Source organism: Pavona decussata, unplaced genomic scaffold (assembly GCF_977016875.1).
Source record: "Pavona decussata unplaced genomic scaffold, jaPavDecu1.1 SCAFFOLD_34, whole genome shotgun sequence".
NCBI classification, from domain to species: Eukaryota; Metazoa; Cnidaria; class Anthozoa; order Scleractinia; family Agariciidae; genus Pavona; species Pavona decussata.
The window spans coordinates 1527501-1540983 of NW_028145457.1; the positions used below are offsets into that span (position 1 = coordinate 1527501).

General features: G+C 40.3%; 1 protein-coding gene across 2 annotated transcripts in view; it reads left to right on the forward strand.

The window, feature by feature from the left end:
* LOC146484397 (QRFP-like peptide receptor) overlaps positions 1-3614 on the forward strand; it is a 4091-nt gene extending 477 nt beyond the window's left edge. Inside the window, exons 1-2 of one of the 2 annotated variants that reach the window (XM_085104925.1) lie at positions 292-634; positions 2510-3607. In XM_085104925.1, coding sequence (XP_084961051.1) covers positions 2528-3601 — 1074 coding nt within the window. In that variant the 5' untranslated portion in view covers positions 292-634; positions 2510-2527 and the 3' untranslated portion in view covers positions 3602-3607. Of the gene's footprint in view, positions 1-291; positions 635-2509 lie in introns of those variants that run through there. The other variant, XM_085104926.1, reaches the window with a different exon arrangement.
* The last annotated feature ends 9869 nt before the right edge of the window (positions 3615-13483 follow it).

The window sequence follows — 13483 nt, forward strand, 5'->3', positions numbered from 1 at the left end:
AGACGAAGGTACATTCAATGCTAGTTGCTAGAAGAAGAAATGCCTTTTTTAAGGGAAATATTATTGCAAAAGCAGAAATTCATTTATTGGTTAATTTTTTTTTCTGTTTGCACCTAGTACATAAACTAGGACTTCACCGCCGAATGGGAGGAAGTCCTTGCTTTTGAAGTCGATTAATTGTTCCTAGATGGAGTAGAAATTGTTAATGCTTTTTTCATTTGAAGCTTTCAGTATTATAAGATAAAACCCATTTGTTTTGTTTCCGCATCTCTTAGGTGATATTGTACCGCATTAATTCAAGACAAAATAAACAAAATTTTCTGTCGTTGCTATTGGAAGAGAGCTTCTATTTTGCAATCGGATCAGTATACAGAATATTCACTTCAATATACAGAAAAGAAAAACAATTGGGAAAAAAATTTATTCAACACGAATTCATACTAGTGATCTCATTATTTCCTCGACAAAATGTTTTGCGTTGAAATAGTGTATTGAAAGTCAATGCTTGTCCAAAAAAATTAGTTGTTAAAATTTCGATGCTAGGTAGAAATCGAATGAAAAGAGAGAGATCTTCTCAACTCGAGGGGACAGGTGTAAACGGCGAACATACTATCAGGAAGGAAGTGGATCGATGGTAAGTTGATGATGGCTTTCTCAATTTATTTTGGAACAAGGACGTGCGCAAAATCTTTTCAATTTTAGGAACGTTATATTGACTTCCTATCATCGGAAGCTTTAAGCCTGGCCCAGTCATGCTTGATCATTAAGCCAGTCAAAGACAGTCGCCATAAATCGCTAGCCATCATTTCCTTCGAACAAATGTCCAGTTGTTGTTTTTGTCGCTTTCTTTCTCAGGACTCATTGGTGCATCTCAGTTTTCCTTATGAAAAGTTGCCCCCGGAACACTGAGTTTTAACATATATTAATGCATTTACTGTTTATAATACGGCCTTGTTAAGTTTAAAAGGGGCGGCATTTAATAATAGAAACTAGAGATACACGCCATCCTGTCACCCTGAAGGTTTCAGTGAAAAATTGAAAATTGTCGTGCATTTTCGCTTATTTTTACTTTTACTGATATTTGTTTAAAACTAAGGACGACGTCATTGTTAATAAGAAGAACTGACCCAAATTAAATTCAGTTAAAGTTCTCCTTTTAATTTACGAAAAACTTTTTCAATGTCACTCAATTTCCTCTGGCTTCGTTCCATCATTGTCAAAAAACGTACAATAATGTTTACCGGTAGAAGTAAATAATATTATATATATATCTTATTCGTTTTCATCAGAGAGGTTTTGGAGAAACTTTTGAAATAAAAGCTAGCGAAATTAGCCGCGAACAATGTTTCGCTGTCCTCATTGCAGCATTGTCAAGTTCAAAATGTCCGGCAGTGTCAAATGCGGTAGTGGTTCTGTTCCAGGTGTTTACCAATGGCTGATCTCGTCTGACACTATCCGTGCAAAACTTTTCACATAGAACAATGTTTTCCCAATCTTTATACTTTTTTTTTAATATTGACGTTTTCTGAATAAATTTGCGATAGCTTTTACTCATTTAGTTCGTGATACGTGGCCGAACTATCCAAGAGGTAACGTCCGTAGAGGCGGCTTTAAAGTTCAGAACGAGAAGGGAAAATTAATCATCATGCGTTCAAGTTCTTCACCAAAGTCATAAAACGTTGATTGTGGTCATTTCACACCGTTTTTTGTCGTTGTTGTTGTTTTGCAGAGGATGGCATAGAAATATACCAAAGTTCATAACGCATGTACAAAGCCTGTGTTTTGTTCAGTAAAACAATTGTGTTTCAGTTCTCGTTGCGGTTCCTAATACTGTGACGAGGACAGCATAACGTTGTTCGCTATCAGTTTCGCTGGTTTTTATTTTAAATATTCATTTTCAGTTTTTAAAAGGTTTTTTTCTCAGTATTGTCATCAGGCAGACGTTGGTTTACAGCCAGCTACGGTGTTAAAACAACACTTTCCCAAATATTTAACTGTATAGAAAAAAATACGGATAACAACCTATCGATGGAATGATTTGGATGCTGATCCATAATGCAAATGCCGTCTTACATTTATTTATTATTATGTATCGTTGTCATAGTAACCATCTTACACAACGAACGAGCATGAATAGACTTTGAGTCGCAAAATGTATTACATTTGTATGGGGCTGTACGGCCGGAAATTTTGCCTTCCTTTGTGTTGAATTCGTTAGCAAAAGTGGAGTTCAGACGGAGTGAATTACCATTCATAGAACTTGTTGTTACACCAATGCAATAAATGCAATAAACCAATGTAGCAAAATTCATCACAACAATAAGCTTTAATAACTCAACATCTTGTATAGTAGTTCAGTAAATTGATAAGTTAGGGGTGTTATAGCAAAATTCAAGCCAACAATAAAATTCAAAAACGGCAACACCCATCCTATGGCCCGGGGAGTTGTGACGGTTGTGAAAACATTATTATGCTTGTTATTAAAATTCCTTTTCTCACTTGTTTGCAGAGTTAAGCCGTCTTCATAATGACTTCGACAGCAGACATTATCTTTAAATTGGTGTTCTCAGTGATGCTTACTGTTAACGTTTTCGGTAACTCACTTGTGATCTTGGTGGTAGTGCGGAATCGGAGAATGCAGACTCCTATGAACTATCTACTGGCTAATCTGGCCTTAGCTGATCTCTTATTCGCTTTGTTCTTCATTCCGAGAAGGTTGCTCATTACAGAATTCCATCACCCAACTGGGTGGGTGGGAGATTTCTTGTGCAAGACGTTTACTCATGCAAACTTATCTTGGGTGGCATCAGTGGCAGCTGTCATAACATTGTTATTTATTGCATGGGAGCGATATCACGCCATTATTCATCCGCACAACAGCCGCAGACGTATGGCAAAGGCCAGGCTCAGACAACTAATCATTATTTCATGGGTTTCATCGGTTATTTTTCTTTTACCAGAGACGTACGTTTTACACTACAATGAAGAAATTGGGGCGTGTGCCTGGGCATTTCCTGATTGGCTCAGCAAGGCGGATTCAGTCATGTGGCTTTTTGCTATAGGCCTATTCCCGCTGGGTGCCATGGGAATCATGTACGGCCGCGTGGTAAGACGGCTATGGTTTTCAAGCGATCAGTCGACAAATGTATCCCAGAGAGCTCTACTGCAGTCGCGGAAACGCGTTACTAAGACTGTCCTCCTGATCACTGTGGTCCTGGGAATTTCTTGGCTTCCTAATCTCATTTACTACTTTCTCGAGTCGTTCCTCTTGATTAACGACACTAAAACAATAGTCACCAATATTGGTTCTTCTGAGAAGCTGTTTCGAGTCGTAACGTACATTTTCATATCAATAAATTCCACTGTAAACCCAGTCATTTATGCAACACAGGACAGTAGGTTCCGACGAAACATGTGGAGCCTGGTAACTAGCATTTGCAGATCTCGAAGTAATAAGGTTTCCGAGGGTTTAAAACAGTCAGGGCTAGGCGCATGTGCTACAGTTTCAGGGGCTGGTTTGGCTCTTAAGGGTGTTGGAACCCAATGCAAACTTGCAGATGCGGACGCAAATCATTTAGAAACTTGCAGCGTGGAGACGTAATGTGAAAATAACAAGTTAAGTAAGAGAGTCAAAAAGGTGTGCTGATTCACAGCCATGCATTTTATTTCTTTATTACATTTCGTGTTTGGAAACAGTAGCTGCGGATACATGAATAAGCGGTTGCAAAAGAATTCTATACACAAAGGTTTCAGCGTTGACATAAAATGAGCATGAGCATGCGATAATCAGTTTAAAATAAGCCATTTCCGAGTTGTTTTGGAAGCGAGGCTAAGTGCAAAGCTTTTCACATGAAACTTAGGTTTTATTCGTATGGAAGGCTTTGCACCTAGCCCCGTTTTCATAAAGTGCTTTGATTTGAAATCGTACATTGCGCAGTTCGCTTCTCGAACAATAAGCATTAGCAATTTTATATCGTTTTGACTGGATATTAACGATTTATAGCAACCGCATTGACGAAACAATGTTTTTTAACGTGACATCTCGTCTAAACGCCAATGATACTGAAGAATTCGACGACGCAATTCTTCATTATTTCACCACTTCGAGGTTGTCACCTGACGCTGGGGCATTTAAAACCGATAAAGACATTCAGTACTATCATTAAACTACCATCAAGAAAAGCCACCGGATTTGACGGCATGAGTACTAGAATCCTAATGACATTAGCTCCAACACTGATCAACCTTTTGAAAGGCTAATGAATATATCCATCGACAACAAAGTCTTTCCTAAACATAGAAAACAGCTCAGGTATCACCTCCCTATAAAAGTGGAGAGAAGATGATGCGAATAAACCAAAAGACTCGTGACGAAATTGCTTACGCACAACCCTTATCAGAACAATCTCTTTTTTTTTTTCATTTTCTTTAAGTTACTTAAATACTTACGTACGTACGTACAAATAAATTATACAATCGATACGGTAGCTTATTCCAATGATATGCTCATATTAATTGACAAATACAGCAGTATAACAGTACTTTTCAATTAAATAAAAGGTAAAAGATGCATTACAAAGTCCACTTGTTTAATTTCTTTTAACTCTTGTTCTTGGTGTAAATCAGAACAATCAGTATTTACAAACATCAATCTACATTCTGAGAGAGCCACTCCAGTGCAACAGCTCTCGTGAAACAAACAGTTGAACAACTTTTTAGTATGGACAACAACGAGGTCACAGGACTGATTTCAATCGATTTCAAGAAAGCATTCGACGTTGTTAACTATGATTTTTTGCTGCAGAAACTAAAGATATATGTTGTTAGTGATCTAGCTCTCCAATGGTTTCATTCCTGCCTATTAGATAGGAGGCAGTGCGTAAGAGTTAAGGTTACCCGGTACCTTCAGAGGTGTCTCGCGTCGAAGCGATGTAGCGCGTCCGGTTTAAACTGTAGATACCTGAACCCTTATATCATATTAAAGGTTATAGAGCTGGCTATCCAACTAAACCAAGAATTTTGAAATAAAATGAATCGCCGAATTTTTAGCGCTGTTTTCTCAAATAAATTTTTTTCACTTTGAGGAGCCACTTCAAAGAGCTAAAACTCAAAAGGAATTTGTTCGTTTGCTTTCAAATTTGGACAGTAGCTAGTTTAACATATAAACAACAAAAACGTGTCTGCAAATTTTTCCTTTCGAAATATCTTTTCTCCGAGAGCGATTTTTGTACGATTACTCCACACTTTTTTCATCCTATTTTGAAAATGCTCTATAACTTTTCACTGCAATTGAATATGGCAAAACGCAGACACGTTCTTTTAGCGCTTTGGGTCCGGAAACTGAGGAGCAAATTAAATTAGCAAAAAAAAAAATTCACTTTGACTTGTAGCTTTAAAAAGGTGATTCGGACGCTCGCAATTAGAGGTCGTGAAAAATTCGACAATTCCTTTTATTTCAAAATTCTTGGTATAGTTTAATAGCCTGCTCTGTAAGCTTTAATTTGATATAGGGGTTTGGTATCTAACGTTTAAACTGGACGCGCTACATCGCTTAAACGCGAGACACCTCTGAAGGTATCGGGTAACCTCAATAGATGTTACTTACACCAATCAAGGAATTCCTCAGGGAACCATAATCGGACCTATACCTTTTCTTCTCTTCATTGATGACATTCGATTTCATATCTAGAATTCTAATATCGATATTTATGCCGATGACGCCAAGCTTACATCATGGGATAACATTTAATCAGCGAACAATAACATTCAAGGGGACTTTGAAAATATTTAGCGATGGGCGAATATGAATGAAATGGTTATTAATAATAAGAAAACGAAATCGATGCTTGTTGCTGGAAAGCAATAGAGAAAACTTACGGATAACGATCAAAATGGAGATGGCGATTCTCTAACCATCACCTTGAATGATTCACAGATTGAAAGTGTAAGATCACACAACTTTCTCGGAGACGATGACTTACATTTTGAAAATCACTGCGAAGATATCGTTAAAAAGACGGTCAAAAAGAACTGGTCTTCTAAAATATATAAGTCCATACTTAAAGAGAAACCGAAACGAAATATTGCAACGCTGTTGTTAAACACGTTTTGAACGTCTTTTTTGAAGGCGTTTTTTTGCGTTTTTAACTAGTTTTTGACGCGTTTTAACACGTTTCGAAGGTTTTTTTTAAACCCATTTTTGAACGCCTCTTTGTTAAACGTGTTTTGAACGCGTTTTAAATGCGATTTGGGCGCGTTTTAAACAAAGCAATTATTTTTATGCCAGAACAGAACGCACGCTCAACGGAGGTTGGTTCTCCTCTTTTGCTCTCTTCTCTGTCTTCTCTGGTGACCAACGCAAAACGTGGAAAACTGTTAACGAACTGACTTCATGGAAGTCGAATAAAACCGTTATAAATGGGATAGAATACAATGGGCAAAAATCAGAAAACCGAACAGATGTGGCAGAAATGTTAAACTCCTTTTTCAAAGTGATTTACCAAATCAAAGTGAGTTACCATAGCAACCGAGAAATTAGCATGAAATGATGGACAGGTAACAATACTGATGGGCGGAGTCAAATACTGTCTTCATGTGATTAGATAGTTATGATGGGGTGACGTCATGACCGGAAGTGGGTGGATTTATGCCCAGTCCCCTTTAGAGTCAGAGACACTAGAATTTAAACTGCCAACAAAAATTTAATATAAAAACAAACCCTAATATTTACATTGCGGGACGTGTGCAAGGTCCTAGTGACCCGCGCCCGACTTACTATTAAAATTGACTTAACACTCTTTCTAAACTTTCTCTCGCTCTTTCCTCTCGCTCTCTCTCCTCTCTCTCCTTTCGTTCTCTTGCTCTCTTCTCTCTCTCTTCCCTTCTTCTGATCTGTGCCTTCTCCAACTCTTTCTTCTTTTTTTCTTCCTCGCTTCTTTTTCTTCTTGTTTCCTCTTCTTCTTCTCTTTTCTTTCTTTCCTCCTCCCTTCGTTCTGTTTCAGATCTTCTTTTCCTCCTTTCTTCCGCTCTATTTGCCCCTGCGGATGGAGCTTTCGGGGCCTCCCCCTGTCTTGCTGCCCATCGATGTCACTCATGAACTCTTCCAGAAGAGTCCTCATCTTCTTCCTTCCTTCTTCCTCCCCGTTACATCTCTCGTCTAGTTGCCGCTTCTTGCTTTGTTTTTTTGTTTTGTTGTTTTTTTTGTTTGCCCCTCTGGTTTTTGTGCCCCCTTTCTCTCCCTCCATCTTTTCTTTTGCTCTTTCACTAAATCTGGATTATTTTTTCGCCAGCGTTTGACTTGCTCCACTTTCCTCCCCTTTCCTTTTTTTTTTGCTTGTTCCTTTAACTTAGCGTTCTCTTGCCTTAACGCTTGCACTTCTAAAAGGAGATCTGCAATTCTACGATTTAGCCTTCCGAACACGCGTACGGCTTCGTCGGATAACGGTATTTCGAATCCCATCTGTAAAAAACAAAATGATTTGTATGTAGGTTAAACCAATAACTTCATTCATTAACAGACAAGTATTTTGACTGTTTAAAGAAATAAACGAAAAACATATTGAACTCCACTTTGTTCCAATTAGTTTTGATTTCTTTGTATTCAAACGAAACAAAGAGGTGCTAATTTTTAATGCAAATTCAGTACTAAAACATATTTCTCATGCAAATTCAGAACCGTTGCTTAACGGTTATTTTCACAAAACGTTTGCAGTTTGGAAATCGATGTTAGTTTAGAGAAACACAGCTATGGATTTCTCTTTTAAAAACGTGTGTCTAAGGGAACCGCAGTACGATCGAAGACTTAAGGAAACGTTTTAGGCGTGATAAACTCAAGGAATGTAGGATTACAATTACAGTTAGAAAAAATTGATGATGATGCATCTTAAAGCGTAAATGAACAACATGAAAGCTATATCGTTTATCAAGGATAAGTGCTGAATTTCTCTTTAAAAAACTTGTGTCTGAGGGAACCGCAGTACGATCGAAGACTTAAGTTTTAGGCGTGATAAACTGAAGGAATGTAGGAAAGTACGGTTGGAAACTTAACTAAACTTCTAATCGGTAACATTAACAAACAAATCTGTTGCATGATAAACCTAACAAATTGTTCAAATTGAAATTTGTAGAGGTTTACTTACCGTTCTTGCAGATTTCAAGCACGTCTTTCCAACTTCTTTTTCTACACTGTCTTCGTGACTTGACCCCAGTTAACACATAAAGCGTGTGTTGACTGAAAGACGCATGCTTGAGGTTGTAAACGCTGAACGCGTTCCCTAACAACCGGTTGTAGCATGCATACATTGATCGTTTCTTCGGGGGGGGGGGGGGGGGGAGGTAGGCCTCCCCATCCCCTCGTGTAGATTTCATTTGGATAACTCGTCTGCTTGACTGTAAGCATACGTTCTTCCGCTGTCACGGTGTACTTATATACCAATTTATTTATTTATTTATTTTTTTTTTTCACCTCAAAGAAACTAGGCAAAATTTTAAGCGGTTTAACGAAATTGAAAAAGTGACACTGGACACGTTTCCACTTCACGTGAATGAAAACCCTAAACGTGATTATATCTTTTCTACTAAAGGTGACAAAAGTTTCGTCCTGTGGTTTTCAGGATTTATTTTTTAAACTAAAACACAAAGTCGAATGTTCATTTCATAACATTAACGTTTATTGATCAAAATGAACTCCAAACAGATAATTAAGGGCCTCTTTAACTCTTTGTAGGCTTTTTTTCAAGTGATACAAATAACTGCTTTCTCTTTCGTGAAATTAAATATCACATTGTCGCTTTGAGTTTGACACAAACGTACGCTCCAATAAATCGCGTGAATCCTTTTGGCAAAAACTAGAGAATGACCAGAAAAGGACAAAAAATGAGATGGCCCTTTAACATGGGAACGAGACCATCCAAAAACGGTTATAAAGCAATTGCAGATACAAACGTTATTTTTTTTTCAAAATCGCAGACAGTTGAATATCATGCGGAACGTACGATTTTCAGAGAAAATAACTGTCATTCAACAAGTGGAAGAATTTTATGTCATGAGACAAGAACCGATCAACCGATCACAAGTGAAGATCAAATAGCCTGTAGGAATTCACCTTTCCAACGAAAGCGTATAAAAATGAAAGCACTCCTTCGTCTCAAAAATCTGGAACGAAAAGAACGACGACAAGTCGCGAAGAAGGGAGAAAAGGACTCTAGTTCAAGAACCTGAATAGAGCTGGCTTTCTCGAATATGATGAGCGTTAACATTCGCGCTAAACAGTGGATAATCACGGCCATTGTTCGTCATTCGAAGAAAGGGGATTTGAGCGAGTTGGAAATCATTGCTAACCAACCCAAAACCAAAGCATGTAATCCTCGGCACGTGTTTTTGGAAATCGTACACGATCGGTCTGGTACTTTTTCCCTGTTCCATTTCATGTGTCACATGGAAATTATGCGTCTGGCATTAAGAGGGGACGACTACGTGACGTACCGCGATTGGGTGTTTCGCCATCAGTCACAAAACACACCTGGATGGGGGATATTGCTCAGAGCAGTGAAGATCCTTTTTTTAAGTGCATGCAAGCGGTTTATGGAGAGGCAGGAACGAAAATGGAAGTGAGTGTAGCAGACGTTTTAGCTCGTAGACGACAAGTCCGAACCAGGGCCATGCAATTACGAATAAAGAGGTGGACAAATGAAAAAGACTTACATCAAAAGTTGTTTTCCATGAGGTCACTCTTACCAGACGATCGCGATTTGGCCAAATTTGCCGAGCAATTAGCGCGGGAAGACATACGACACGTAGCTCACTCGCAAGCGCACTTGGTATGGAATCATTTGGACTTCGACCAGCTGTGGGCCATTCAAGGTCAACTCCTTAACCATAAAAGGGCATAAACAAAGGTTTGACCAATGGAGTGGTTTTTGACCAAATACGGAAATCACTCTCTGCATAAAAGGAACGCCAGAACGCTTCAGTTTCATTCTAAGCTGTATGTGCCAACGGGAAGCTACAAGACATAAGATGAATACCACTCCTGTGGCTACCAAAGGAAATCAAACTAAGCGTCGTAATAAAAAGGCGGCATCAATTCAGAAAGGGAAGTCCGATCCGCCTATGGAAGTGGTCATCAATCAAGGTTCTGTGTTACACACGGTACCTTCGGAACCTGCCAAAATGGAGGAATTTGACCCAGATCAATTTTTAAGCCAAATTAGAGACTAAATGAAGCAAGACAAAGACGACAAGGAGCTTATTGAGTTGGCACAAGTGTTAGAAGATCAGTTACCCGATGAATTGCTTCCTCCAACTACACCTGTGATATGTCCATTGCATCCCGCAAAGTCTTTAAAGGAATTTGATTCTAAAATGGGAGATGAGTTTGTCAAGTGCTCTCTAGAAGGATGTCCTGTCTTTTGTGCCAAAAAGGACCTGGGGGTGTATGCACATCAAATTTGCAATGGTCTGCACCCTGAAGTCCGAAAAGTGTTGACCCAAGAGAACTTTTTTAATTTTCCGCTGGCTCTTCGCTTGAGTCGAAGTGAGAAAAACCCAAATCGTCTCTTTGTGACAAGTAAAGACAAGACATACAATTTCTTCTAGTAGAAGACGAACCTTTGAGGGAAGAGAACGAGCGATGGTTAGCCCTGCGTTCCCAGGACAAGACCTTCAAGCAATACCAGATCAAAGATATCCGCCAGTACGTGAATCCGAAGCGCAAGTTCACTGAGCCCATTAATTGGGATTATCCCAGAAAGAAGAAACCCAAGACCCATCAGTGGTCAACAATGACTTGCGATTGTATAAAGGGCTCTGCTGTAAAATAGTAGAAAGTCGTTGAACAATAAAAATTGTTTATTTTTTCTCTGAAAGTATAAAAACCGTTGTGGTTGATGTGTTGTTTACAGTAGTAGTCCGATGGATTTCAAGAAAATGAACCTTCTGTTACATTACAGGGATCCTAGCCTACCGGGGAGTTTAGGGGGCGTGGCACGATTTGCTCATTCCTTGGGGATCTCTCAAAGAAAAGCCCAACAACTCTTAGAACAAGATTTGAGCTATACGCTGCACAAACCTCGTCGTCGCCGATTCCCCACTTTACCCGTTGTCGTGCATGAAATCGATCAACAATCGGTGGCAGACTTGGTCGAGGTGCAACGCTTGTCCAAGAACAATCGCGGTTACAGGTATCTATTAACTGTCATAGACGTGTTATCAAAATTTGCTCGGGTTCAGGCCCTGAAAGCCAAGACGGGAATCGAGCTGGTGAAGGCCTTTGAGAAGATCTTGAAAGGAGGGCGACGACCCGTTAAGCTGCAAACGGGTCAAGGAAAAGAATTTTACGACAAGACCTTTCAGTCGTTTTTGGACAAAGAGGGAATTCGCCATTTTTCCACACATGGGGACGTCAAAGCCTCTATCGTAGAACGTTTCAATCGCACATTCAAAGAACGCATGTACCGTTATTTCACCGCCGCCAACACGCTCCGATACGAAGATGTATAACAGCTCTTGGTACGCGGATACAATGCCAGTAAACATCGCAGCATCGGCATGGCCCCCAAAGACGTGACGTTGAAAAACGAAGGAGCAGTGTGGGAGCGTCTCTACGGACAAAGATTAAGAGCAAACAAACCTAAACCCAAGTTCAAAGTGGGAGATCGCGTTCGGTTGAACAAGAAACACCGCCTGTTCAAGAAAGCGTATTTGCCTGGGTGGACTGAAGAAGTATTCCTGGTGCGTCGTGTCATTCGTGGAGTCGTTCCTATTTACAAAATAAGCGAGTAGGACGAAACACCCGTGGAAGGTACATTTTACAAGCAAGATTTGCAAAACGTCCACGTGTCAAGCGATGCACTGTTTCGGATTGAGAATGAACTTAAGCGGAAGAAAGGTCAGCTGCTGGTCAAGTGGAAAGGGTGGCCTGACAAGTACAACAGTTGGATTCTCAACAGCGAACTGAAAAAACTATGAGTTTCTACGTCACATTTCTAAGTCATGCCAACAAGAGCAAGTTTCCCGGCAATCAAGCCAACGCCTTCAAGATTCGACTCCCCCATCCGTTGCACCTACCTGGGAGTGGCTGGCAAGTGGGATTGAGCAGCATTTGATTGCCTGACTCCAAAGTGAACATCTATCATCTAGTACCAAAAGATGATTTCATCATTAGCACAACATGGTTGAAACAGGTTCCCCAACAAGAAGGAGAGGATTTGATAGAAGAACAAGGGAGTGCTTCCTGTTTGGTGAATGATCTCAAAGATCTCGATTCTGTCGTGGACGGAGTGCATTTCATGAAAGCGCCGATCAATTTGTTGGAGCAACGACGACTCGAGAATGGAGTAGAACATGCACAAGGGAGTCAGTTTGTCACCAGTGAGGGAAAACGCACGTACATCAAGTTCCTTTGGGATGATGCTGGAGAAGAGGAGGAACTCTTGATTGATAACACCAACAGGTCTTATGGAGGATTTTCCAAGACCCCAAAAGTCTTCATCCACGAAGGATTAGCCATCAGAATGGGTTGGTTAAAGAAGAACGAGGGTGGCAAGTTTTCTCTGGGACCCAATGTACGACAAGAATTTCCGGATGACAAGATTCCAGATTTAATGAACGAAGATCCGTGGGTGGATGTCATGGACGACAAAGGCAATGGTGTGTTTTGGGATGTGAAATATAACTACCTGGTGTTGAGCATGGCTTGTCGTTGGCGCTTTGTAAACTTGAACAATGCCTTCCGAACTGTCGTGGGGAATCCCACACGCCCACTGCACGTCTACTCGGATGTGGGAACAAGTAGTATCGTAGGCAACCAAGTGACTGACCTGTTGCGAGAAGTACAATACAAACGAGAGGGTAAAGGAAGCACGTACTTCGAACCGCTGCATGTACAGTACCTACCCGTTCGCAATGTGCACGTTGAAATGATTGAAAGCCAAGTGGCCGAGACGGATGGAGACCTGGTGAATTTCGGAGAAGGTCATACTATCATTACGCTCCACTTCAAAAAGGAATAAAAAAGGGAACAACAAAGCATCGATCAGTCTTTTAATTATAAACATGCGTTGAGGAAGTCTGACGAGATTCCGACCAGACGGTACACAATTGGGTGAGGGGATTATTAGTGACATCGTAAAAGCCACCCTTCTAGGAGGACTGACAGGTTTAAAAAGCAGTCACCGTCTCGGAGACATTCAGAAGAACACGGTACAAGGGTTGAAACAAGGATTGAAGCGAGGGGTTAAAAGAAAAACCAAGGAGATCTTGACAAAAGAAGCGGCCAAACGAGCCAAAAAATTTCGAGATATCTTTGGCGTGTAAAGCAAGAAAATGTCCATGCGACCCATTCATTCTCGCCTGCGACAAATTCGAGCCGATCGTGGCCTACCCCAACGAGGAGGTTTGTTTTTGTTCACGAACATGAAACCACAACCACTTAAGACGAGGAAGAGGAGGAGACGACAACCGCAGCGAGGAGGATGGATCGGAC